The sequence below is a fragment of the Amblyomma mixtum genome, chromosome 8 (assembly GCF_055824585.1).
Source record: "Amblyomma mixtum isolate Tamu chromosome 8, ASM5582458v1, whole genome shotgun sequence".
NCBI classification, from domain to species: Eukaryota; Metazoa; Arthropoda; class Arachnida; order Ixodida; family Ixodidae; genus Amblyomma; species Amblyomma mixtum.
Window position 1 is genome coordinate 1,551,541 of NC_143019.1, and position 24,915 is coordinate 1,576,455.

Consider the following 24,915-nt stretch of genomic DNA (forward strand, 5'->3'; position numbering starts at 1 on the left):
GCAATCACCCTCAAGTCGCTAGCAGCCATACACAGTAGAAACAGGCGTGCTGGCGGCCACCCGGCGAGTCTTGTTGTCGTCGTTCCTAATAGCACTTTGGGGGTGAAAGGAACGCCTCGCGACTTCCGAGGGGAAGGGACACTCGCCACTCCGGTCGGAAAATTTGTTTTGTGTGTTTTTATGGGGTTCAGAGCCCCAAAACGACTCAGGCTATGAGGGACGGAGTAGTACAGAGTTCCGGATAATGTCGACCACCTGGGTCTCTTTACCATGCACTGACATCGCACAGTACATGGGCGCTGTTGGGATTTGAGGCCCAGCCAGAGGTGACAGGCGAGCCAGGCAGGCGCCATCGGGCTGCCTTGAGCAAAGGCGCTGGCTTCCGGAGAAGATGCAAGGAACGCTGGTGTGGGGGCGCCTCTGGAGACTGCGTCGCCGTGAACAAAAGCAACTGCTAATCCCCTTTGCCGAAGATTCTGAAAGCGGCGCTTCTACCGAACTGCGCTCTCCCGTGGATCGGAGGAGACAGCGAGCGGCGGCGGCGCCAACTCATCGCCTGCTTGCCCTTGAGCTGCCCGACAAAGCGGGGGTGGACACGGCTGATTTGTCCCTCCCTCCTGAAGAATTCATCGGTGGCCGGATTGTGCACTGTCTGCCTCCGTGTGGCTATCTCTCTAGAGATCAAAGAAACAGGCACCCATCTCAAGACGCCTCGAAACACATGCTCGCCGGTGCCGCTGTATGTCTGCAACGACGCGTCCCCGGACGCGGCACTTCGCAGATGTGACCCAAAGCTGGAAGCGGGGCCGCTTTTACTCTTTTTGCTGAGCGCACCGCCGCCCCTGGTGTGCGGCCATCACTCACGGTTAGAGTGAGTGATTTTCCAGGGGGGTGCAGCCGCCCCCCCTTGCCCCCCCCTCCGGACGCCCATGTACATACATACATACATGCATGCATACACACAATTCCAGAGGCCCGTGTACTGTGCGATGTCAGTGCACGTTAAAGAACCCCAGGTGGTCGAAATTTCCGGAGTCCTTTACTACGGCGTCCCTCATAGCCTCAGTTGCTTTGGGACGTTAAACCCCAGTAAACCAAACCAACATATATACATAGAGTTTTTGCCAAAAGTAACCAGGCTGCATGGGTTGCTTCTCATTCGTATAGTAGAGCCCTTATGGTTGCCCTAAACATAAAAAAGTTCTTTGAAAGTGAAGACAGGGTTCCTCCTTACCTTACAGAGATTTAGAGCTTGCGAGCTGACATAATAGCTTTAATATACGACTGAGGAGCAAACCGCGCAGCGTGGTTACTTTTGGCAAAGACTGTACGTACATACATGCATACGTACATGCAACATACATACATGCATACGTATATACAGACATAAAAGTTTTATTCCTAGGTGGTCGAAATTTCCGGAGCCCTTCACTAAGGCGTCCCCATAGCCTGAGTAGCTTTGGGACGTTAAACCCTAAAAATCAAATGAAATCTTCCAAAAACTGGAAACGTCACCTGGCCTAAACGTTGAAAGCTTGACAAAGCTCAGGAGACCGAACACATTCTATATAACTTGCTATTGCAAAGAAGGAGCCTCTTCATGGCTGCCACGGAGGAGCAGTTTCCGATTATTATCCGCACATTTCTGACGTTGCGAAGAACATTAAAACGAAGCGTTTCAAACTTGGTTTTCTCTGTATGCGCTGTTGTGTGCAGTGATACTCAAGATGCTCGCTTGCACGTACGGCTCGGGAGGCATGGTGGAGGCGATGGTGCCCCCGGATGGCATGTGCGACGTCATCTTCTACACCGACGTTTACTTCCAAGAGCAGAGGAAAAAGATTGAACCCAAAGACAGCACTCTGGCCTTCGAGGTGCTCAAGGCGAAGGCTGGCACCTATACAACGACCACCTTTGGAACATCCATGTATATTGGGTAATCTCAAATGAATATTTTGCTATCATGCGTGCGCCGTTTTTCTACAGGCCCACGGAGGATCACATTGTTTAATTTTCTTTCTTCATGAAAATTGGTTCTTTGGCTCTTTGAGGGCATACTGATGATTGTGCGGAATAAAAAAATAAGGAGGACGCTTAAGCTTCACCTTAAGGTCAGACGCGATAGCGCCTTCTCCTTTTTCCTCTTCTCATTTCTTTTCTTTCTCATTTCTCACCTGAATTCAAGTTGCAGCGTAGAGTCGTAGTTAGTCGGTACATCGTTCTCGACAAACCCGATGCCACGTACGCCAGCATAGCTTCCGCGCCGAACGAACGGGCAGCAAGCCGCAAGCTTCGTGGTGGTCGCGCCTTGGATGTGCGCTGCGTTGTTCGCTGCTCACCGCGTGATTCCTGCGGCCCCGCACGACCCCACTGCGCCCGAACGAGACGAGCGGGAGGCGCTGCCGTCGCGCGCTCTCTGTTTGGGCAGTGGCGTACGTTGCGAGGAGGAGGAGGAGAGAGTGGTTTTAGTGGGTGCCGCCCGATGGCGCTATGTGCGCGCCAAGAGAAGAGAAAAAGCACAAGTAAGCTGAACTGGGCTAGTCGGAGCAATTGCATCTTTGAAAAACGTAGCGCGAAAAACGAGACACAGAAAAGGTAAAGACAGGCAAAGGTAAAGTAAAGACATAGAAAAGGTAAAGAAAAGGAATTTCTGTGGGCTTCGGTGCGTATCCGTCTTCCTTGCAAGAAGAAAAATCACCCCCCGGAAGAAAAAGTGATCGTACTAGGAAATCAGCGCCTCCTAGAGAAACACCTGAGGACAATACAGCTTGGGCTGAAATACGCATTCCGACCAGCTTTGAACCCCTTCGGCAAACTAGCATTGGCCAGGGTCATGTCTGCCCTGACACGGGACGATGAGCGTGCTCGCTGTGTGGAAGAGTGTGTAGATGTTGACTAGGACATGTGACGTCGAGCAATGTAAGTCCCCAATCAAAAGTTTGGCTAATTTCTTGGTTTCTTCAAAATTAAGAGTGCTGGTTTCGGATAAGGAGGGCTTCTTTGTCGTTATGCCTGATGATATGTATCTGGAAAAAGCCAACGTTGCATTGGAAAAGAATTTTCGCCAGGTTTCTAAAAAAGCAGCCCAGGTCAAGCAGAGGGCGATATCTCTGCTCGAAGAGATGTCGCTGGATCGCCTAGCGAAAGCTGTCAAGGGCGCAAAAGTGTCCCATTTGGACATTTTTTTCTCAGTCAAAACACATAAGCCTGATTTTCCATTCCGGGCGATCGTGTCTGAAGCGGGTTCATGGCAACATGCCATCTCAGGCTTCTTGCTTAGGGGCCTGTCGGTCTTAGGAATTGATGACCCGTTTCTAGTACCAAATTCGGAAAAGATCGTCCAGCCCCTTCAGACATTTAACACGAGGGGGATTCGGGCTTTCAGCATTGATGTGGAGAATCTTTACTATGATATCCCCCACGATGCTCATTTGCAAAGTGTTCGGACGTGCATCTGGGACTAGAATGATGAGGCGCGGTTCATCAATCATAGTGGCATGCCCGTGGATTCCTTTTTGGAATTGGTATCATTTTACCTGAAGTCAACATTTGTTGGGTGGAAAGGATCGTTTTTTTCTGCAAAAATCAGAGATCTGTATCGGTTCACGAGTAGTTCCGGTTCTGTCAAACATTTTCCTTAGCCATATCGATAAAACAATTGAGAAGAATATAGACGGCCTATCATTGAACATTTTTCGGTATGTCGATGACTATTTAGTTCTTCTTCCCTCTGATCGTTTCAATCACTCTGTCGTTGATGTTTTAAAGGTTTTTAAGGCATGCGGTCAAGGTTTGAGTTTCACTTTTGAAGTGCCTAGTGAAAACTCTCTTCAATTTCTTGACTTACCGCTTCATTTTGGCAATAAGCATCTTTGCTGGGGCTACCACCCTAGTTCATCTAAACCTTTACTCCATTTTCACTCCGGGCAGTCTAAAGTTTTAAAAAATGCGACTGTCTCATCATGCCTACGCTCTGGTTTACTTAAGTATGCCATGATAAAATAGCCACAAGTTTTCATGAAGAAGTCAATAAATTGACTAAGTCCGGTTATCCGCTTTCCTTGATTAGGACTAGTTGTGAAAAACTTCTGTTGTGGCTGAAGGGCAAGGATGCCAAGAGGGCTATGTTGTTCGACGCTAAAAAGAAGCCTGTCGTTTTGCCCTATGTTCATCGTTTTTCACATGGTTTTACAAAATGTTGCCAATCGGTACGAGGTGGGCACAGTAATCTCAGCCCCCGTGAAGTTATCTGGATTGTGTGCAGTGGTCAGAGCGAAAGCAGAGGGATTAAAAAGTGATCATCGTTGCCATGTTAATCACAAATCTAGGTTTAAACCAAACCAATCACAAATCTGTAGAAAAGAGGTGATATACAAGATTACCCCGTCGTGGGATAAATATTATGTCGGGCAGACCGGGCGTTGTCTAAATGTCTGGCTGTTTCAACACAGAAATTCTTTAACGCCAAAAGCTCTCGAAAATTTACCCAAACATTGCAGAAATCGTAAATACCGCCCACTTTTTGAAAAGACTGTAGTACTTGGCAAAGCACATAATCAGCGTACGAGAGAGATTACTGAACCGTTCCATATCGCGAAAGGAGGGGAAAAGTGTGTTAGTGACGCATCCATCGCTTTGACAAAAAATGAGATTGTGTACCTTGAATCGGTTGTTAAGTAAATCTGCACCTGTTTTTTATGTTGTTTTGTTTTTCCTTCTTCCTTCCCCTCTTCTATGTGTACAGTATATATTCTGATAACCCTTTCTATTAAAAATTCAGTTGTGAGAAGCGCTCGTGTCCTGTCTTTACCTTTTCTGTGTCTCGTTTTTCGCACTACGATTTTCAAAGATGCAAAAGAGGAAAAGTAGCGGAAATGTGCTTTGCTACTCGTTTAACTGCGACTTCTGTAATAACTACAAATATACACAAGAGTACACGTCTCTAAAGCCCCCTTCCAAGACAACGTATTCGCTAGATGCGCCTTCTTCATTCCAAACCATCGAGCTGGCTTGGGGGAGGGGTTAGCGTGCTCGTCTAGCGCTCCGGAGACCCTGGTTTGATTTCTCAACACTACCAATTTCCTACTCGGTTTCATTTATTAATGCTTCTGGGACTTTTTTGCTCACGGCCAACGCCGCCGACGACGACACCGGCTTTTCTGCGACACGGGGCCCTTAACGCTATCGCTTTAAAAGGTGCATATCCTGCTGAGAAGCCTTGAACAAAAAATGCACGCAACATTTTTTGGCCGTTACTTGATTAAAACTCGTAACGCCAGGACAGAGGTGGGCTCTCTGATAAGTTTCGGCCGGAAATTACTGAGCCACTCTTGCTTTTTGTTAAAAACAGCGGCAGGTGGGGATGTATGCTGTTTTAATCTTTTATAATAACCGTCTTGCTTTCATTGAAAGTACGAACAACTCCTGAGCGCTGCTTGAAAGTTCCGATTCAGTAGCGTCACCAGCGTACACTCTGATCACGAATGCATATGTATGAGAGTACATCCTATTTTTTAAAAGGTCTGCGCTAGAGAACAACTTTACTCCCTTTTTAATCCTTTCTGTTTGGAGTGTAGGATAGACAAGATCACCGAATCGAACACGTCGCAACTCTTTCTACCCATGCCCATAATGCCACAATAGCATCACGCACTGTACGTCTCTTCCTTATATTCTGTTGCGTTCTCCTTTTCTAGCAGACTCGCATTTTGGCATGGCTTCTTCCTCTCGCAGGGCTCCTCGCATTTACGCTTAGGCGCCCCATCATCAGGCGCTTAGGACCTGATGATGGGGCTCTAGCGTGTATACAGCCGTTGCGCACATGAGGGAAGGATAACTGAGAGGCGAGTGCTGAAGGGCAGCAAAAGGGAACAAAAGGGAACAAATCGTGATCGCGTCAACCGAATCGCTGTAAAGCACCAATCGTCGCCTGCTCTAATCTGCAGATTGTTGTGTATTTAGCTTCGTGGAAGATTTTGTCTACTGGAATTATCCGCAATGCGAGAGCGCCTCCAGGTTTTATTGGAGTAGCAATCAGAGTGAGTGATATTTAGTTAGATTTTTTGGTGACCCGTTAGTTGTCATAATTTTCACTTAGATTGGTTTTGGTTTTATGGGGTTTAACGTCCCAAAGCGACTAAGGCTATGAGAGACGCCGTAGTGGAGGGCTCCGGAAATTTCGACCACCTGGGGTTCTTTAACGTGCACTGACATCGCACAGTACACGGGCCTCTAGAATTTCTCCTCCAAAGAAATTCCAGCCGCCGCGGCCGGGATCGAACCCGCGTCTTTCGGGTCAGCAGCCGAGCACCATAACCGCTAAGCCACCGCGGCGGCAATTTTCACTTAGAGGCTATATATTTATTGCGCAGAAGACAATCTAAAGAAAACATTATTCGACTCATATACTACAGGAATCTCCGTCTCAGTGTCGGCTGCTATGAAAACGGTTAGCGTGATGCATTTTCGAGAGATTAATAGCACATCTTTAAATGGAACTAGAGAGAGACGAAAGTTGAAGCGGTTAGCCTGGGGGGGGGGGGGGGGAGGGGGGGTCTTTTTTTTCTGCACTGTTTCATTTTAGAAATCCACCGGCTAGCAGAAATCTCTCGAACACCTGAGAGTTTAATCTCGCCCCATAAAAATTCAGAGAGTAGTACATACTATGGAATGATTTGCATCTTTGCTGATGCCGGATTTGTGGTCGGTATTGATTATATGGCAGTTGGGATTCTGAATGGGACACTGAGGACAGTATCATCATCATTATCATCATTATCATAGTCACCAGCCCGGCTACGCCCACTGCAGGACAAAAGCCTCTCATATCTATCCAATTAACCCAGTCCTGTGCCAGCTGCGGCCACTGTATCCCTGCATACTTCTTAATCTCATTTGTACTTCAAAATTTCTGCCGACCCCTGCTACGCGTACAATCTCTTGGAATCTGGTCTGTTAATTTTAATAACCACCGGTCTTCTCGCCTTCCCATTGCTTGTCCTGCCCACGTCCATTTCTTATTTATTTATTTTTACAATACTTCCGGTCTAATTACAGGACCACAGCTGGGGCAATTAGTACACGACAAACAGAGGGAAAAAAACCGAGCATATTCTTTCTCTTGTATTCGACTAGAATGTGATTAACCCGCGTTTGTTCCGAGGTCCACTGTGCCCTCTTCCTGCATCATAACGTTACGCCCACACTTTTGTTCTGAGTAAAAACTGATTCAATCGGAACTGATGAATACGTTGGCGGACTAGCGCAGACTCCGAGATCCGCGCGATCAAAACCGTCTTGACGCACGCAGTTGGCCATCAAAATCGGCTGCAGATAGTGACACTTATAGTTCGTTTTTCTTTTGTTTTCTAGCTTATAAAAGCTCCATTCTCAGTGAAAGAACAGTCCACCTTTTTAGCTTGCGGTTATCATTCGACGCTGGACATTTTTGCTCGGTGATGGCCAACTTTAAAGCGACGCCGAGGATGATAGGCTCCCGCGTTCTAAGTACCAGGATACGAGTGGAAAAGACTAAAAACCATATGAAGGTGTCGCCACCGCCGATGGATTTTGCAGTTAGAATGCGTGCGTCGACACCGATTCGACACAGATCCAGGAGGCCACGCTACACAAGCGTTCACCTCAGAACAGTGCGAAGTCGTCATTTTCGATAAGCGCGTCACGGAATAGAATTCACTGGCGGAAAAAGCAGTAAATAATTATTACATTCACTTTTTTCGGCCATAAATGCGCTTTTTTCTGGCTGAGAAAATTTACCTTATCGAGAAAGATAGGGATAAACAATTTTTGCTAACAATCAATTATTGGATAGAGAGGCCCTCAGAATGTCTTCAATCGCTCTGGGGCGAAGGCCGCCAGGCGAGCTTTTTTGATTACTTGGCTGCGCGGTGCTTATCCTGATTTCATTGCTCACGGAAAACGGGTTCCGGTAAATAAAATAAGAAAAAAATCACTTGTACTCATCCATGACATTGTAAACCCGTAAGCAACACTACAGAACATGCGAAAGTGCCGCGATATTTGCCCGCTGCTCCGGGTCGTTTGCTGATCGCAGCCAATGGAAAGGTGACTGCTCTTTTTTTTTTGTCTCTTTTCAGCGGGAATATTAGTGACACCGTTAATTCGAAGAAGCAAGATTTGATGACTGCCATGGAAAGTCTATTTCAAGAAAAGATGGTCCATTTCGGCATGTTGAACGTTGACAAAATTGAAGACTACGACAATCTGGCTCAGGGAGCCCTAAAATATTTGGACGTGAGTGATGTGCATGTTCTCTTCTCTTCGCTAAGGCGGCTGAAATGAACTCGACCCGGTGTCGATGTTTTACGACGCTCGTGTGTGACATAGCTCATAAGGAATGACATGTTCGAATAATTGATTTATCACCTATTAAAAAAGCCCCGAAAAAACATACCTGAAGAGCAAAAGAAAAAAGGAAAAAATCCGAATGGCGCTAGCTTGGGCGACGGGACGGAAATGCGCAAGCAGTCACTGTTGCGAACTGCGCTCATGGACCATACATCGATTTCTATTTCATTTCTTTTATTTTTCCTCCCTTGCAACTCTTCGTCTTGCTCTTCGTCTTGGTGACGCACCACCCACCGACCACCCTAGGGCCTTCGCTAGCTGCGGGGCTATCCACCCAGCTAACGCCACCCTCGACCCCCTGTCCATCCCACTTCCACTTGCCAGAAGTGCCACATCACCACCCACATCATGTGCGCCCCCATATTCACCCTCCAAAAATATTCTGTGGTAATTACGGTAAAGGCATAAAAGTAAAAACCTAGGGTGAATAAGCTGCAGGTTGTTTGCATCAGGTGTACTAACTGTACTGTCATTGTTTAAAATAATTTTTCCCTAAGTGCATCTATAATACTGTGCATTTGGAAAGAAAGCACGGTAGCATGTGACCAGCGTGGCTCTCTGGGAGAGTAGATCCGGCTTTTCAATGTTATGGCGACCCAGGTGAAGGTGCTCACAAATACATAATATGGAGCAGACCCGGCAGTATGACTACGTCCTATTCGGGGTACCATGTTGCGGCAGTGGCTTTGGTTAGTATATACTAGCTTTAAGTGTCGCTTGTCGTCTATCGGGTAACATCTTATGTCAGACCTAGAGATCCATGGCAAGTGTTTGCTAAACTGCTTGTACAGGAAGACGCGCTTTCTTCACACGTTTTCTACAGCACAATGTTCCAGAGCTTTGTCGGCAATATATGTCTTACTTGGTCGCTAAAGTAATTATAACATTGCATCACAGCAGGAATGTGCGAATTATACCGATAGCAAAACTCAAAACTAACGTATTAGGGCAGCGCCCTGGTTCACTGATTAAGCTACTGATTTCACCGAATGGCGAAATTCTGTTTCATGGAAAATATTTGGAACACCGGACCTCAACAGAGTCTAAATAGTATGAGTGCACTGAGGTGAACAGCAAAACACATAATTTTTTCTGGATGTCTCTGTTGCAGACAAGGCGTTTAAGCATTCCTGAAAGCAGCAATGTCCATAACTCGAAAAACAATTTAATAGTAGTATATAGGCGGCGCTTCAATCAATATATGTTGAGAAAAAAAACTATTTGGGAACCTTTTCTTGAAATGGTATTTCAGTCCTATCTTCGGGCAGAGCTGGTGTGTGGATTGCGGCAGAGACAGCTCTAAGATAAGCTTCGGCAAAATACTGACATCTCCACCAGACCATCTAGCCAGCATAAAAATTTGGAAAGTTGGAAGTCCCGTTCCTGAAGATTATTCTAGTGTGAAGGCGGATACTTGGGCATGTTGGTACATTTTAAAGAAGAAAAAATTGTGCAGAAACACAGGGCGGATAAATAACGGGATCGCACAACACGCTGGAAGAAGGGTTTTGGAGAGCAGAATGAAGGAAAGGGCCGTAAGAACTAGAAGTGAACTGTCTTAAAGCGGGTACTTGGGGAAAGTGCTACATCTTAAAGAAAAAAAATACAGCGCAGAAGTACTCGATGAAGAAAGAACATGACGGCGCAACGCGCTTCAGTGTTTGCAACAGTCGGTGCAGATTCCTCCACGGTTGAAATGGATGCTATTTGGAGCTTTCGTGCTGATGCCTCAGGATGAGGGGCTTTCTCGTCAGGTGTAATCTTCAGTTTCTTTCACGTTCATGTGGTTATCAGACAATCGTCAGTAGCTTACAAGACTTGAGGTGCGGGCTGGGACGCGCGATGGACGAGGACGCAGACAGAAGAGGGCAGACATGGCGCTGTGTCTGTCCTCTTCAGTCTACGTCCTCGTCCCTTCCTCTGTTTCATCAAACATCGCGAGAAGCCCTCTTATTTTACCAGCACTGAGCCTGCTCTTAAAAAAAACAAAACAAACTGAAAGCGTTCGATCAAAATTCGCCTTCTGACCCCAGGACTCTAAGAGGCATACGCACTGTCGGTATATGGTGACCAGAGCGCATTTACGCATTTCGAGTAATCTGCAATGTCGGAGATATCCATAGAGGAACAGCAGGCTGGGACAGTGCTTCACGTGCAGTTTGAAAGCCTATATATTTTTCAGCGCCACTGACTTCAGCCTGTTTTTATTAGCAGCTGCTGCCATCGCGGTTGTGTCAAAATACAAACCTAGGTTTTTTTTTTGTTGGGGGCGGGGGGGGGGGGGGGGGGGTTATGGCTCTTAAGTAGGAGCACCATGCTTAAACAGGGTTAAGTACAAGGGTTCAGGGAAGGACTGTGACAAACAATTACTCGACTTCAGGTTTAAGGTAATTTTTTCCCTACACTTGATGTCTTAAAGCGTCGTGAGCTTTGACTCTTAAAAATTTTCGCCGCACTTGCCAATACCATTATGTTCCGTGAGTTATACTTACAGCACACGACACATAATTTTTTTACACCCTTATAAAACTCTCGGCAGAAGACATTTTGTGTGCCTAAAATGACAAGAAACCATGCGTTCGGCCCTCTTTAATTGTAGATGCCACTGCGCCATAAAAATGATTTATCATCATTATCATCATAAAAATTAAGTTAGTGCCAGCACCTCGTTTAATTCTCTAGGGCGAGGTCTCAGAGTTTACGTCGGGCTCAGTTTGTCTTCCTGGAAGTGGCAGAAGAATAAAAAAGGGGCGACTTCAAGAAAACTTGGTTTTTTGGAGGACTGTCGAATGACATCACACACAATTATTCCTCACTTGGTTTTATTCCTTTATTCCTCACTTGGTTTGCAGCCTACCGCGGAACCTTAGACGATTGCCAGGTAGTCTAAATTGGAGCCCGGGAGCATGGTATCCCACACAGCGCATGTTATTCTCGTCACGTTAAACTCCGTATTCCATACCATACCATACCATACCATACCATACCATACCATACCATACCATACCATACCATACCATACCATACCATACCGTACCGTACCGTACCGTACCGTACCGTACCGTACCGTACCGTACCGTACCATACCATACTAAAGCGTACCATATTACACTCTCATACCATACCATACCGTAGCATGCTATATACCATACCATACCTGAGCCGGTATGGGACGTTAAACCTTAAACCATACCATGCCATACCATACCATAAAAAAGAACAGGTGTTGCAGTGTACATTTTTCATGTAGAAAAAATTGTACCTGTAAGCTCACCCTTATTTTAGCAACGAGCTGGTCGATTTTTTGTAAAGAACTTGGAAAATTAAAGAAGCTTGGCTCACTTCTCTTATAGAGCTCTCTGCCTTCGACTACAGGAAATCTCGGGTTCCATTCGTTCATTTCATTTCATTTATTCATACCGTCAGTCCCAGGGAAAATATTACAGGAATAGAATCGATAAATTTGAATGTAATAGTAAGTAAAAAATACAAGGATTGACAGATTCACTAATAGCAATATTGCAAGTTCCTTTGAACTTCAACGTTAGATTTTTACCACCTCTGCTCTTTCCCTCTGCCTTTGCACTCAATCAGGTCGTAAAAGAGTTCTTAGACAGTAAGCAGCCACCGCCGATGCGTCACTGCGCTCTTGGAGTGGGGCTGACCGATGGATCAAAACAGCAAGAAATTCTCGACAAAGCCGTCAGTGCCGTTCGGTGAGCAGTCTGCCATGTAATATTTGTAGAAATCTTGTTAGTTTCTTTTTCCTTGGTTCCGCTTATGTGTGCACCGGCAAAAGAGGCCTAAAGTTAATCTGTTTACATTTTTTGAAGCGGTGTTTATGGCCTCCCTATAACATTACCACGAGAATGCGGATTTGAAACTTCAGGGCATGAACGACTGTAACTGTTGATGCAAATGGAACCACGTGTGGTGTAATGAACGGTGCTGCAATCGATCAAGAGACGAGATAACACCTTTTATTTTGTGTAGAAAATGTTGAAAATGGGTGCAAACAAATGTCATCCGCGTTTCTGAAGCTACGTTCCACGTCTCAAAAACCACTGTTTTGCCTACGGCGAGCCAGCCGCTATCTTTAAGAAATTCGGCTGCTAAGCTGTTTGGAGCCGATATAACTTCTGTTCAGTCCCTAGGAATTTTGGCAGGAAATATGGGGATCATTGTCGCCGGTGGTGCGGGCGGCAACTAGTTTTTCGCAGACATTATTACGTAATTTCTCTACAGACACTGCAACCTTTCATCAAGTGGATCCAGCGGCACTAAGAATCAGTGACCTCAAGAAGTGGGGCTCTTTAGATTAGTAGACGCCAGCAGCATCGATAATCAATTTTTTAACTGAAGAGCCCGTTATACTTGTGTGACATGCGGCGGGGTGGTATTGTTATCTTGTCCTAATTTCGTGCAAATCTAGAAGCCTTCACACAAATCTAAATCCGTGCCCACAACACATTTCCTCCAAGGTAGGGGTGCTCCATTTGGAGTTCCTGTATTTTGACGGCACCGCCAGCATTGTATTAACATCCTGTGTTGCGAAAATATGTCTCCATTGGTGGCGATGAAACGAACTTTGCGCTTTTGCATCAAGCCACACCTATCGCCATGCTCATCATGACGTTTATGTAAATATCAAGCTTAAGAATGATTTTAGAAGGGATCTTTTCAGGGTACAAGGCGCACTAATTCTTCAAGAATTTGGGATGAGAGAGAGGCGGACACCTAGAAATGTTTGCAGGTCAAAAGCGCCAGTGACTTACGTCGGCTTGGCAATGGTAGGGATGCAGTTGTCCCTGCCACTGGGTGTCCTTGCCACTGAATACCTCCGGCTCAAATAGCACTCTGGTAGGTTACCGTTGGCAAGAAAATGTAATTGGCTGTTTTAAGAAAAATTAATTTTGTGCTGACACAAAGCACGAGCGTGCAGATGTTGAAAATTTACAGGCACATGATACGGTTTGTACTAAGTTGACGCGATGTCTTTTCGAGCAGGGGAAAAAATCACTGAACGCGTAATCTTCAAAGGAAGGCAGATGTTGGGCAACCAGATATAACCGGCGTATAAGTATACGGGCCGGTGTGGGCCGTTCAGTTTGACGTCTCGGAAGTCTACAGCAGGACATGAGAAATCCGGGAGTGCAAAAAATTTTTTGCTTTCGTGTTCGGGAACCAATGCGTGAATAAGCTGAAGGAAGCTTACAGGGCCGCATTCGAGCCCAGTGTGCTCTCAGTAAGAAATTGATGGTGACCGATCTTTCTGACCTTTGCTTCTTGACAGCACCTTCACCGGAATCACGATGGTTGTCATAAAAGTGCACACCGAAAAGGTCAGTGAGGCCTCCCAGTTGTTCCCGGTCGGCCCAAACCCAGACGGCGTCATGATGAACCAACACAAGACGCTTACCCTGGTAAGTCGGTTGCGGATCTATTTATTTTTATTTATTTATTTATTTATTTATTTATTTATTTATTTATTTATTTATTTATTTATTTATTTATTTATTTATTCAAGTTACCCCTAAAGGCCCTCCAGAAGAGGGTATTACATAAGGGGGGGGGGACAATTATAAGTAATCGCGATACATGTTAACAAATAAGTGTAACAAAAAACGTTAATTAAAACATAAGGCATCACACAAAGAAAAAAATGAACACTAAGAAAAACAGCAAACTTTTACACATTTCCGTCCCAGCGAAGAAGCTGTTGAAATTTTTTATTGTCAGTTTCTGTGGCGATGAGTGATGGCAAATTATTCCATTCAGTGATAGTACGGGGAATTAATGAATTGGCATAAGACGATGAATGACAGTTTACGCGTTTAACTTTGAAAGAATGATCACGGCGTGGAAAGATAGCATCAGGTGACTGAACCAAATCACTGCGAAGGGATGGGTGGTGATAAAGCTTATGGAAAAGGGTTAAGCGAGCAAGTTTACGGCGATATGACAAATCTTCCAGTTCGGCACGTTTTTTTAATGCTGAAACGCTTGTGAAGGGTGAGTAGTCTGAAAATATGAAACGAACAGCACGGTTTTGCAAGGATTCACTGATCGAGTATTTGGTCAGCGGCGCTCTTTAGAGCACTGGTTTGGATGTTCCTGTCCCCGACGTAAATGAGCCTGGTGTAATGGCACAAGGCATGCGAGCGAAATTAGGCGAGCCTTGCGCCGAACTGGTGCGCTGTTTCGAGTCGTATTCAAGATAGGTTGGCGCGCGTGCAACGCCACTTGTCATGCGGTGTTTCATTGTCGGAAAAAGAAATTTATTACTGCTTAGACGTTTCAAAGGCTCAGGGTTCCGCGTTGGTTGTCCTGCGGCTCTAACTAGGCGTCACCTTTCCTTCTGGGGCTCACATCATTCATTTGATGATCTGGATAGTTTCGTCACTGCTAAGCCGGCGAAGGAATGTCCTTTCCGGCGCCAAGAACTTCCTTCCCGAATGTGTGCAAGAGTGCCTAATATTTTCAAGCCCATCAGATTTGAAAATAAATGTTTCAGAACTTATTTGACTGTCGCACAGTCAGATACTTATTCTTCGCTGAGTAAAGTACAGTTGTGCTTTGGTTTGTCCTTGTCATTCTGACCTCGTGATATTCCAACCTGGCACCTGCAAGCCATATTTCAGGGGATGAAAAATATCAGACTTCAAAGCGCTCACTTCACAGACAGCCACGAGTACGTGTGGAAAGTCGTAAATGCGACAAGTTGTTGCTTCTGACGCTATATACGCGTTATGTCTTGAAACTGACTAGGAAGGTGGGCTCACCATTTAGAGATTGTTGGGGCAGTGTTTTGAGACAGCATTATTCCAGCTCCTTTAGCAATGGTGTGACCGTGCTTTGAAGAGACTGCCGTGCTTTCTTTATTTGCGTCCGCGCCTGTACATGACGCAGTTCACTCAAGTTCAAGTCATGGTGCCGAAAGTCAATGAAGTCATTAATAGCGACAGACACTCTCATTTATACATTCTTGAACACATGAACATCTCTAGTCTGCTCATCAGAACGTCGGGTGTCGCTCAAGAAAGGCTTGAAATTAAACTGATATGAGCTGAAAAATAGATGGAAAGTGAAATGATAGATGTGATGGTAAGAGACCGCTAGAAAGTGCGGTAGCTTGTCGCATAAACTCAAGTTAAGGATATTCATGTTGAAATTAAGAAGAGAAAATAGGTTTGGGCAGGGCTTGTAATGCGGATATCGGGTAACCATATTGTCACGTTGTAGTGACGGCAGTCCAGCGGTCAGGAAGACACCAGAAATACTTGCAAACGAAGCTCTTTATTTGGGCTGACTTGCGCCCGCAAAAGAACTGAATCACTCGGTGGCGGCGTAAGCAACAAGCGTGCTCGTCAATCGTCGATCTACGAATGTCCGCCGCTCGCGGCATCGCTCAATTTAAAGGCGGCAAGGAAACTTCCAGATAATAGGACAAGATCATCTACAGTAATCTAGAAAAACCTAGATGCAGCCTTTCATGGCTCCGATCAATCGAGATTAGTCTGGTCGCTTCTCGCGTCACGAACAAAAGTGATAACAACCCTTTCCTGCAGCGTTGAGCGTGAACGAACAAACACTACAATGATACGTGGCAATATGGTGCTCTGTGGTAACTGAGTGAATTCTAACGTAAGGCAGTGTAGAAGGGCGCCGCAGAGAATATGAAGGGAGTATAACACGAATACGGCAGAGCTATGTCGGCCTCCTTTGGCGTTGGACAAAGTTAGAGTCAAGCTGCTGTTGTTGACGAAGAAGACGTGCCTTGCATTGCCAGGAAATGATCGTGCTGACGGCGCAGCAAGATCGGCGCATGGCGACACCTCCTTGTTCCTACCCATACCCTTTTCTCGTAGTGATGGCGCGAGACTTCTCGCTACTAAATCCTGGCAGATGCAACGCTCTTTGTGGTGTGACCTGCGGCGTCAACGCAGACCCCTATTTCGCATCGACCCGGCGTGTGAATTCCGCATGCCACGCAATTTAGGTAGACGTGACTGTAATTGGCTGCACCGAATTCGTCTGGACGTTGCCTTTACTAAATTCTATCTTTATAAAATTGGTGCATCAAGTAGCCCTCTGTGCCCGACATGTGGTGTGCGCGAGGATATTCAACACTTGATCTGCCACTGCCAAATCTTTAATACTCATCGCAAGGCGCTGTTAGGTGCTTTAGGACTTCGTCAGGACGACCCCGTGCACCTGGAGCATGTCCTTGGAGCCTGGACTGATGCGACTTCGGCTGAGCGAGGGACAAAAGCTTTCTTAGTTTTACTAAGGGACACGAGTTTAGTGGACATAATTTGAGAGTCGTCTAAGGGACACGGTTTTAGTGGACATACTTTGATAATTGTGTGTGTTTGAGTGCGTGAGTGTTGAGTATGTTTGATGTCACCTTTTTTTTCTTTCTCTCTCCCTCTCTTTCACCCTCTTCTTTCACCCTCATCTGGAGTAGCATGCCAGGCCTATAACCGGGCAGACCTCTCCATTATTCATTAAAGTGTCTCGCTCTCTTGCATAGTCAGGAGGAGACGGCAAAGCTACGTACTTATGGTGCTTGTATGTGGAGCGCTCCGAGCCCATTTTTTGCAGTGTGAATACAACAGCGGGAACAGTGCACGTGACTTTCTACATGTCAACCCACAGAAGCCTATGGCAAGAAACTCTTAATGCTCGATGTGTTCTTGCGCGAATATAAGAAGAACAAATATGCACTAAAGCTTGTGGCGCATAATTATCTGTTTCGCTCGGTTCTAAGTAGAATGTGGAGCCTCAAGGCTCTCTGCCATTTTCTTGCCTGTCTATCTGGAAAACTGTACATAACGTACTGTAATGTACAATACGTGATGCAATGTTTTCCATACGAAACCCTACTGGCATTCCTTGGTAGACAGCACAATAATACTCATAATTCTCTTTAATGCAGTATTACAGAGAACATGTGATGGGGCATTTCTGAGTATCTAGAGGCCCGTGTACTGTGCGATGTCAGTGGACGTTAAAGAACCCCAGGTGGTCGAAATTTCCGGAGCCCTTCACTACGGCGTCCCTCATAGCCTGAGTCGCTTTGGGACGTTAAACCCCAATAAACCCAACCAAACCAATCGAGTAGATTTTTTTTTTATCTTTTAAGACTGGGATGAAGCGCATGTGATTGCAGTCTTATATAGGGTTCGTTACGGGACCACGAACTATGAGAAGCAATAGTAGACGTTGGAGAGTTTACCAGGCCTGCGGTAACGGTCACAGCCCGACCGGCGCTCTACCGGCAAATGAGCCGTGAACTGCCCCGCTTTAAATGGCGGAACGTTTGCAAAAATGGAAGGGGTAGTTCTTCATTATCGGGGACATATTTGGAACGGCAAAAAATCAGCGAATATTTATTGGGAAGATGCGGTGATGCTAATTGTACGAAGTTGCGGGTGCCTAACTTTTATGGTTTTCCCCAAGAAAAATGTAGATTGTGTTTATTTAACTGGAATAAACACGCGCGACACATATCCGAAAGTGAAGAGGAAAAAGACGCGCTAAATAAAATGAGTGGCAGGCATGCGCTGGGAGCTGTTCGGACGTCACTAGCCGCGTGCGTTCCTTGCTAACACTACGCTCGTTCGCCATTGGCAAGTGTGGCAGCGTACCTGTTCTGCGAACCCCATTCAATCTACAAGAATATGACTGTCTTCCCTCACCTTTACCTTCCGCCAGTCTTCTAATACGTTTTTGCTTGTAGATTTATTCACATGGCCTTTGTTATCTCTAAACCCTAGGGCATCAGGGAGAGTGACTTAGCCATCTTTGATATCTGGATGCATATCACCACATTCTAGTACAGGGTGAAGTATAGTATAGGATGTTCTCTTTTTTCTACAGATTTACCACACAGTGCACAGGCATCATGAATTAGGTTAAATTTCTTTTTCTAGCTTCGTGTTCTAAGACACCCAGATCTAGTTTCAAAGAGAAGAGCGTTTGCCTTTGCGCTTTCATTGAACGATGCCTTCTTAATTTGGCTTTTATAAATTTTGTATAGTTTGAAAGTCGGCTTCTTTTGCATTGAACAGTGAGTGATGTGGGCACCCCCATGCGCTAGGAAGCACCCCCTTCAAGACTAGCTATTTACACTGCCAACATCGACTGTTGCCACCCGTGGTGTGGAGTGAGTTTAGTGCAGTGGTGTGGAGGTCGGCGTTTATAACCTCTTTCCTGCACATAGGTGCTTGAATGGGCGGTGAATTTTCCTTGGGATGCGCTCTGATCGTGTCAAATATGCCCTGAACGTTTTAAATTGACATTCACAAGAACGCACAGCAAAGATTACAACGCCGAGTTGCGAGTTTTTTTCGTAGTGATGTCTTCCCGAAGTCAGTAGAGCAGTGTATAGTACATTTGTCGTGTTTAAGCTCAAAATTAGGAGGGTTAATCTTTTCGATTTGTTATGTTTTCCGTTTCAGTTACTTCGACGAGATATCGTAATATCATGTCGTAAACTTGGGTAGCAAAGTAAATTTTTATAATTCGAGGGTTCATGTCTGTAGACGCTGCGGCCAGCAAAAAGGCCAGCGTTTCGGTCAGAAACGACGTCATGAGGATAAGACGCAACGCCTGCCCTCGGTCTATTGCTCTCGCACTTGCAGGAGATGATTAAGAACGGGTTGAAGAACCGCCTGGAGGAAATCGCCACTACGGGGCAGGGCATATGCTATGTTCTGCTCTCGTTCGGAATGTATGCGCGAACCTATCGCATGAAGAGCGGCTGGGCAAACGAAGATGAGCGGGTCGTAGCTGAAAGTGGCATCCCGATGGACTACGCCCTGGTGAGTACTGTCCCGATGTCAGGATGACAGCTTCGTCACCCATGTTTGGCTAGCTTCGCGGCGTTGTCTTGCTGCACGAGTAGCACACTACTTTCAATGGTGCAGGGAGCACAAGTTGCGCAAGCTTCTTTTCTCGGCTATTTTGCCTACGTTGGCCTCTGTCGGGCAGCTAAATCTAAACTCCTGAAAAAATTCCAACTTCAAAACTTTCCATCGTTTTGATAATGAATGGCGCATTGTTAAGCCCCTAGAATCCGTCCCCAAAAGAAAGTATTGACGCACTGCCGTATGCCTACGGAAAAGCGTGATGCTGATTACAATTGCATTTTATTTTAACGTTTTGTAGCTCACAAGACATTCGTGTTCTCGAAGTTAGCATGCTTTTACTTCAGCGCGCTGATCTCGGCACAAGATACGCTATTCTCGTTTCCAGTAAAAATGAATTGCTTCGCTTTCTTGGCTATATTCGACGTGCATCCGGTAGCAAAATGCGCACTAAATGCTTAAAAAATTGCAATTAAAGTGGCGAACATAATTTGGCCGAGTTTCTACCCAAGCTCACGATGTCTGCAACGAAAAGTACTCGCCTATCGTTAACGTATTTTGAATGGCCGTGCACCATCCTCTGGGGTACATTACTGTGAATGAAGTCATTTTCTGAAGACGACCGCTGGGGGCGGTGCCAGTAGGCCAGTGTTTGGCCATTTCTAAATTATTAAAGCTCCAGTAATGAATCTTCGTTATGAAAACAGTCCATTTACCGAAGCAGGCCCACCTAATTGTTGGTGCTGTAAATACAGTGAGTAAACACTCCGCAAATATGGACACTGGTGCGCTTAATCAAAACGTGACCGGGCAGATTAAGTCGTAAGATTAAGGATCCGTGTTATCCATATACGATGCGAAGATGAAGGTGAAATAAGAGAAATTAGTAACTGATGAAAATAGCATAGTCTTGATGAAGCACATGAACATTTCTCCCGCAATCGCAAGCACCCAGGAATGGCGCAGCCATTCGCCATGCTGTACGCTAGCCTACAGCTTGAAAATTCCAACGCAAATGTTATAAGAGAAGACGAAGGACGGAGTAAGTCAGCAATAAAATTCCAATACGGAAAGGTGTCAGGCAGGGAGACATGATCTCGCCAATGCTCTTCACTGCTTGCTTACAGGAGATATTCCGGGGGCTGGAATGGGAACATATGGGGATAAGAGTTAATGGAGAATACCTGAGTAATTTGAGATTCGATGATGACATTGCCTTGCTAAGCCACTCAGGACAAGAACTGCAAAGCATGATCAATCAGTTAGACAGGCAGAGCAGCACGGTGGGGCTAAGAATTAACATGCAGAAAACCAAAGTAATGTTCAACTGCCTAGCAAGGGAACAGCAGTTCGCAATTGGTAGCGAGGTGCTGGAAGTAGTAAGAGAATATGTCTACTTAGGGCAGGTAGTGACCGCAGATCCGGATCATGAGAGGGAAATAACTAGAAGAATAAGAATTGGATGGAGCGCATATGGCCGGTTCTCTCAGAGCATGAATGGTAGCTTACCAATATCCATGAAGAGAAAAGTGTACAACAGCTGTAACCTACCGGTACTCACCTATGGGGCAGAAACGTGAAGGCTAACAAAGAGGGTTCAGCTTAAGTTAAGAACAACGCCGCGAGCTATGGAAAGGAAAATGATGGGTGTAACGTTAAGAGATCGGAAGAGGGCGGAGTGGGGGAGGGAACAAACGCGGGTTATGACATCTTAGTTGAAATCAAGAGGAAGAAATGGGCTTGGGCAGGGCATGTAATGCGAAGGCAGGATAACCGCTGGTCCTTAAGGGTAACGGAGTGGATTCCAAGAGAAAGCAAACGTAGCAGGGGACGGCAGAAAGTTAGGTGGGCGGATGAGATTAAGAAGTTTGCGGGGATACAGTGGCGGCAACTGACAGAGGACAGGGTTAATTGGAGAGACATGGGAGAGGCCTTTGCCCTGCAGTGGGTGTAGTCAGGCTGATGATGATGATGATGAAGCGCAGCATGAAAGAAGGGTTGCAAGACGAAGTAAAATGAGGCAGGGTAAAGGAGGCGCTGCCGTGCAGGAAGGAGACACAAGATGATAAGCAGATGGAGGTAAAAAGTTAATGGAAGCCGTAGGCACACACGTAGTGGTGTCAGTGCGAAGTGTGTGGCAGAGCATAAAAGCTTTTTAATCTTTTCCTTCTGATAAGATGTGCAAAAAGCAAGCAAAGGCCGACACGTATGATGCTGGAAGCATGTTTGTTGCAAACAAGGGTGCCAGGTTCCTCGGAATTTTCGACACTGTCGACACCTTCAAGACAAAGGTGAGCTTTGGAATTAATTTAATGCGTGAATGGGCTTGAAAGCGGAACTGCCGTTCCTGCACTTGTCTGTGTGGCTCAACAGGGGTTCCCACTTACAGTCTTTGTCAAAAGTTTAGAGCCGAGAGGGTTTGCTTCTAAGCCTCTCAGTGGGAATCCTGTAACATTCGTGGTAGTCCTACCCATTGGAGGATGCAGGACCAGAAATCTTCTTACCTTCAGCAAATTTGGAGCGCAGGAGATGCACTACGAATCAGACCGTGTGATTCAGAAGGAAACCCCCTTGGCTCCAAACTTTTGACAAAGGCTGTACGTCTTTCAGTCGGTCGACCGGTCGGTCGGTCACATAATAAAACAAGGAGGAGGTATATGTAGCGTAAACATAGTAAACTGTGGAGAAAAACAACAAGAAATGTCACTTGGGTGTCAGGGATGCCGTCATTGTGAGTCCCAATTGATTTAGAACACCTGTGGTTAATTAACTTTTGGGGACATAGGCCAGCATGCGGGATAAAAAAAGACAACAGGAAAGCGAAGAACGAAATAACAACAAAAGGTGAAGCAATATCCGCAGGAAATTACGGCCTAATAAACGTTTAAAGCACTAAAACGCATCGCATTTATATTTTTCAAGAACTACGTACCAAAAAACAGCTGCAAAACAAGCGGTTGGGAGCTTTGTCAAGATGTTACTGCGGCTTTTTTTCCTTCCTCCTTCATCTACATGAGGAAAAAATATACAACGATAGTAATAGTAATTAGTTCTACTGTAACAGCTCAAAGGGGCGCATGTTGACCTCTGTATCTATTGGGCGAATTTTAAGGAGTGAGCAAATCCGACCCCGGACGACCGCTCCACAAGAAATTCTTTGCGTTCAGTAAGCAAAAAAAAAAAGTGTAAATACAGTGTAAACAGTTTCACGCGGAATGGATGCTGCAGATACCTCCTCCTTCGTCATGTTCCCAGGCAGAGAACCGGGTCCAGAACATGTTGCCAGGCAATACGACCGGCCTGATGGCATACCACGTGGAGATGGACGATTTCCACGATAGCTGCGGTGAAGGCAGCTTCGCCCGCCTCAAGACCATCAGGGAAGAGCTCTTCCACGACGCGGCAGGGACAATGACGACGCCATGATGAAGCGCGACCACGGTTCTGAGCGGAAGAGTTTGCGCCGATTCGCCGTTTTGCACCTGGGCTTCCGTTTCAGCTACACCGTGTTGCCGCATCTAACCATCACGGACGATTTACCGGCGACTGCAGGAAATAAACTAGCGGCGTGGCAAAGCCTCTGGCTCTTGTCATTTTCTGACTTATGCAAATAGGGATGGGGGCGAAACGAGGCCGGACACACTACGGATAAATAGCCTATCTATCATGTCTTTTCCGCCAGAAGAGGGTACACCCGGCCAAATCGATAACTGGCTCGGGTGTTGCATCGCTAAATGCACCTTGCAAAAGCTTGCTTTTGGCTAAATCGCTAGCATATTCATGCTGTAATTTGACGCGTGAGGTGGCATTTGTAGGTCTTCTCATTTCACGTGATATTCGAGCGGAGTACTTGCCTGCTCGGATAAAATTGTTAGAAATCCGAATCATCCGCATCTACAAAGTGCCATAACAAGTGGAATACGCAGCAATGGTCCTGGTCCACATGGCCTCCTCCTCTGGGTAAACTACCACTCCTTTCATGACGGACAAGCCGTTTACCCAGAGTAAGCGCAAATGCGCCACCAGAACCATCGTATTCCACTTGTTTCGGTTCTTCGTAGTGGCAGAAGATGAATTGTTCTGACAACTTTACACAAGTACTCCACTCAAAAATTATATGAACAAAAAGGAACCACGAAATTTCGTGTCACGCGTCAAATCATAGCATGAATATGCCAGTGGTGTAGCCGAAAGGAACCTTTTACTAGGTGCATTTAACGATGCAACACCCGAGACAGTTCAAGATTGGGCCTGGTGTACGTGCAAGCGCAGCTCGCCTGGAACTACCCCGATAGCAATTGCCAGTTTGTCTCTCAACGGAGACGATTAATCAGTGCTGGCATTTCCTTCAAGAGAAAATAACGCCGTCGCACTTTCATTTCTTTTTTGCGTTTTAGACTCGTTTCACTTCATAGCACGAACTAACACATTGCAGTCTAATGCGAATTACAACCCAACGGCGTCTATTGCTTAATCAGATATTTTACTTGTGAAGGTATGTAGATTTTTTTCTCGCGCGCATGTTTAGATGAAAGCCGTCCGTCCTATTTTCTGGAGGTAAGCATGCGTCGAGCCGTCCCATGAACAGCAATGAAACAGCTACCCCCGGAACGGTTATTCAAAAGTTTGAAAAACACTTCTATAAATCTTCCTCTCTGCCAGAAGTCGTGACAGCTCACAGAGGTGAATTTATAATCATTTTGCTATAACAGCTTTTATATAAAGCTCTGCAATAGAATGCAATTTAATCGCGTGGCCACTGCATGCCATTTAAGCAGTAACCGGCGTGGCAATGGCGGTAGAATTCAGCTGCTTCGCACGTGGCAATCTGCCTCCACCGATTTCCGGCTCCTGTTGGGCGCTAGGTTATATGCGTATACCTACGAGGGGCATTGGACACGCAAGGAAGAATTCAATGCTTAATCTTAATATCTTAGGGCACATTTTTTACCCAGGAGGAGGAAAACTTTATTAGCGCCAGAGACAAAAAAGAAAAGCGAAACTTGAGGTCGACGCTTGATGATCAGACCACATTGCTTCGTAATTACGTTTGACATTACGACATTACTTTGAGTTAACAGAACGCTGAGAGTCTCAAAAATAATCTTGGCGGATTGGTGCAGGGGTTAAGCGATGCGCCAGCGTCCTGCGATGACAGGTGCTGCCTTCGGTGAGGCTTGTTCTTCTCGAGCAACCTCTTACGATCAGTCATAAATTTAACACTGCCACCTGCCACAATGGGCAGGTTTTGATGTTGTCACAAGCTCAGTTGGCCTAGAGGTCGACCTAGATTGTTTCTCCTAGGATTTTTCATGGATTTTTCGCTCGCGGCCAACGACGCCAACGCCGGATTTTCTGCGACACAAACTCCTTAACGCTACCGCGTAAACACATATATTAAACTAAAAAAGAACATGCGGACTCTAACCCAACTGATCTGAGACGCCTTTGAATGCCCACACATGAGAGCAGAGTACCCGCCTCTGCTGTTGGATCCGTCTTTGAGCCTCGTCCTTTGGCTTCTGGCGACGGGTGGCTCGTCAGTCTGAAGACGCAGAACTGAAATCGCGGCGAAAGTATCATCAGGTTGCTATCACCAAAACTAGCATATCAGTTTCTGAGTCATAAAAACCAGAAACATGGTCCTCTTATACGC

At 45.9% G+C, this 24,915-nt stretch overlaps 1 protein-coding gene across 1 annotated transcript in view; it reads left to right on the forward strand.

Annotated features, from left to right (window-relative positions):
- Window positions 1-22,776, forward strand: part of LOC149331130 (uncharacterized) — a 96,154-nt gene extending 73,378 nt beyond the window's left edge. Inside the window, exons 6-12 of the mRNA XM_089555876.1 lie at window positions 1,717-1,936; window positions 8,118-8,274; window positions 11,983-12,104; window positions 13,682-13,811; window positions 19,035-19,214; window positions 21,437-21,550; window positions 22,515-22,776. Coding sequence (XP_089412002.1) covers window positions 1,717-1,936; window positions 8,118-8,274; window positions 11,983-12,104; window positions 13,682-13,811; window positions 19,035-19,214; window positions 21,437-21,550; window positions 22,515-22,685 — 1,094 coding nt within the window. The 3' untranslated portion in view covers window positions 22,686-22,776. The remainder of the gene's footprint in view (window positions 1-1,716; window positions 1,937-8,117; window positions 8,275-11,982; window positions 12,105-13,681; window positions 13,812-19,034; window positions 19,215-21,436; window positions 21,551-22,514) is intronic.
- Window positions 22,777-24,915: the final 2,139 nt, after the last annotated feature.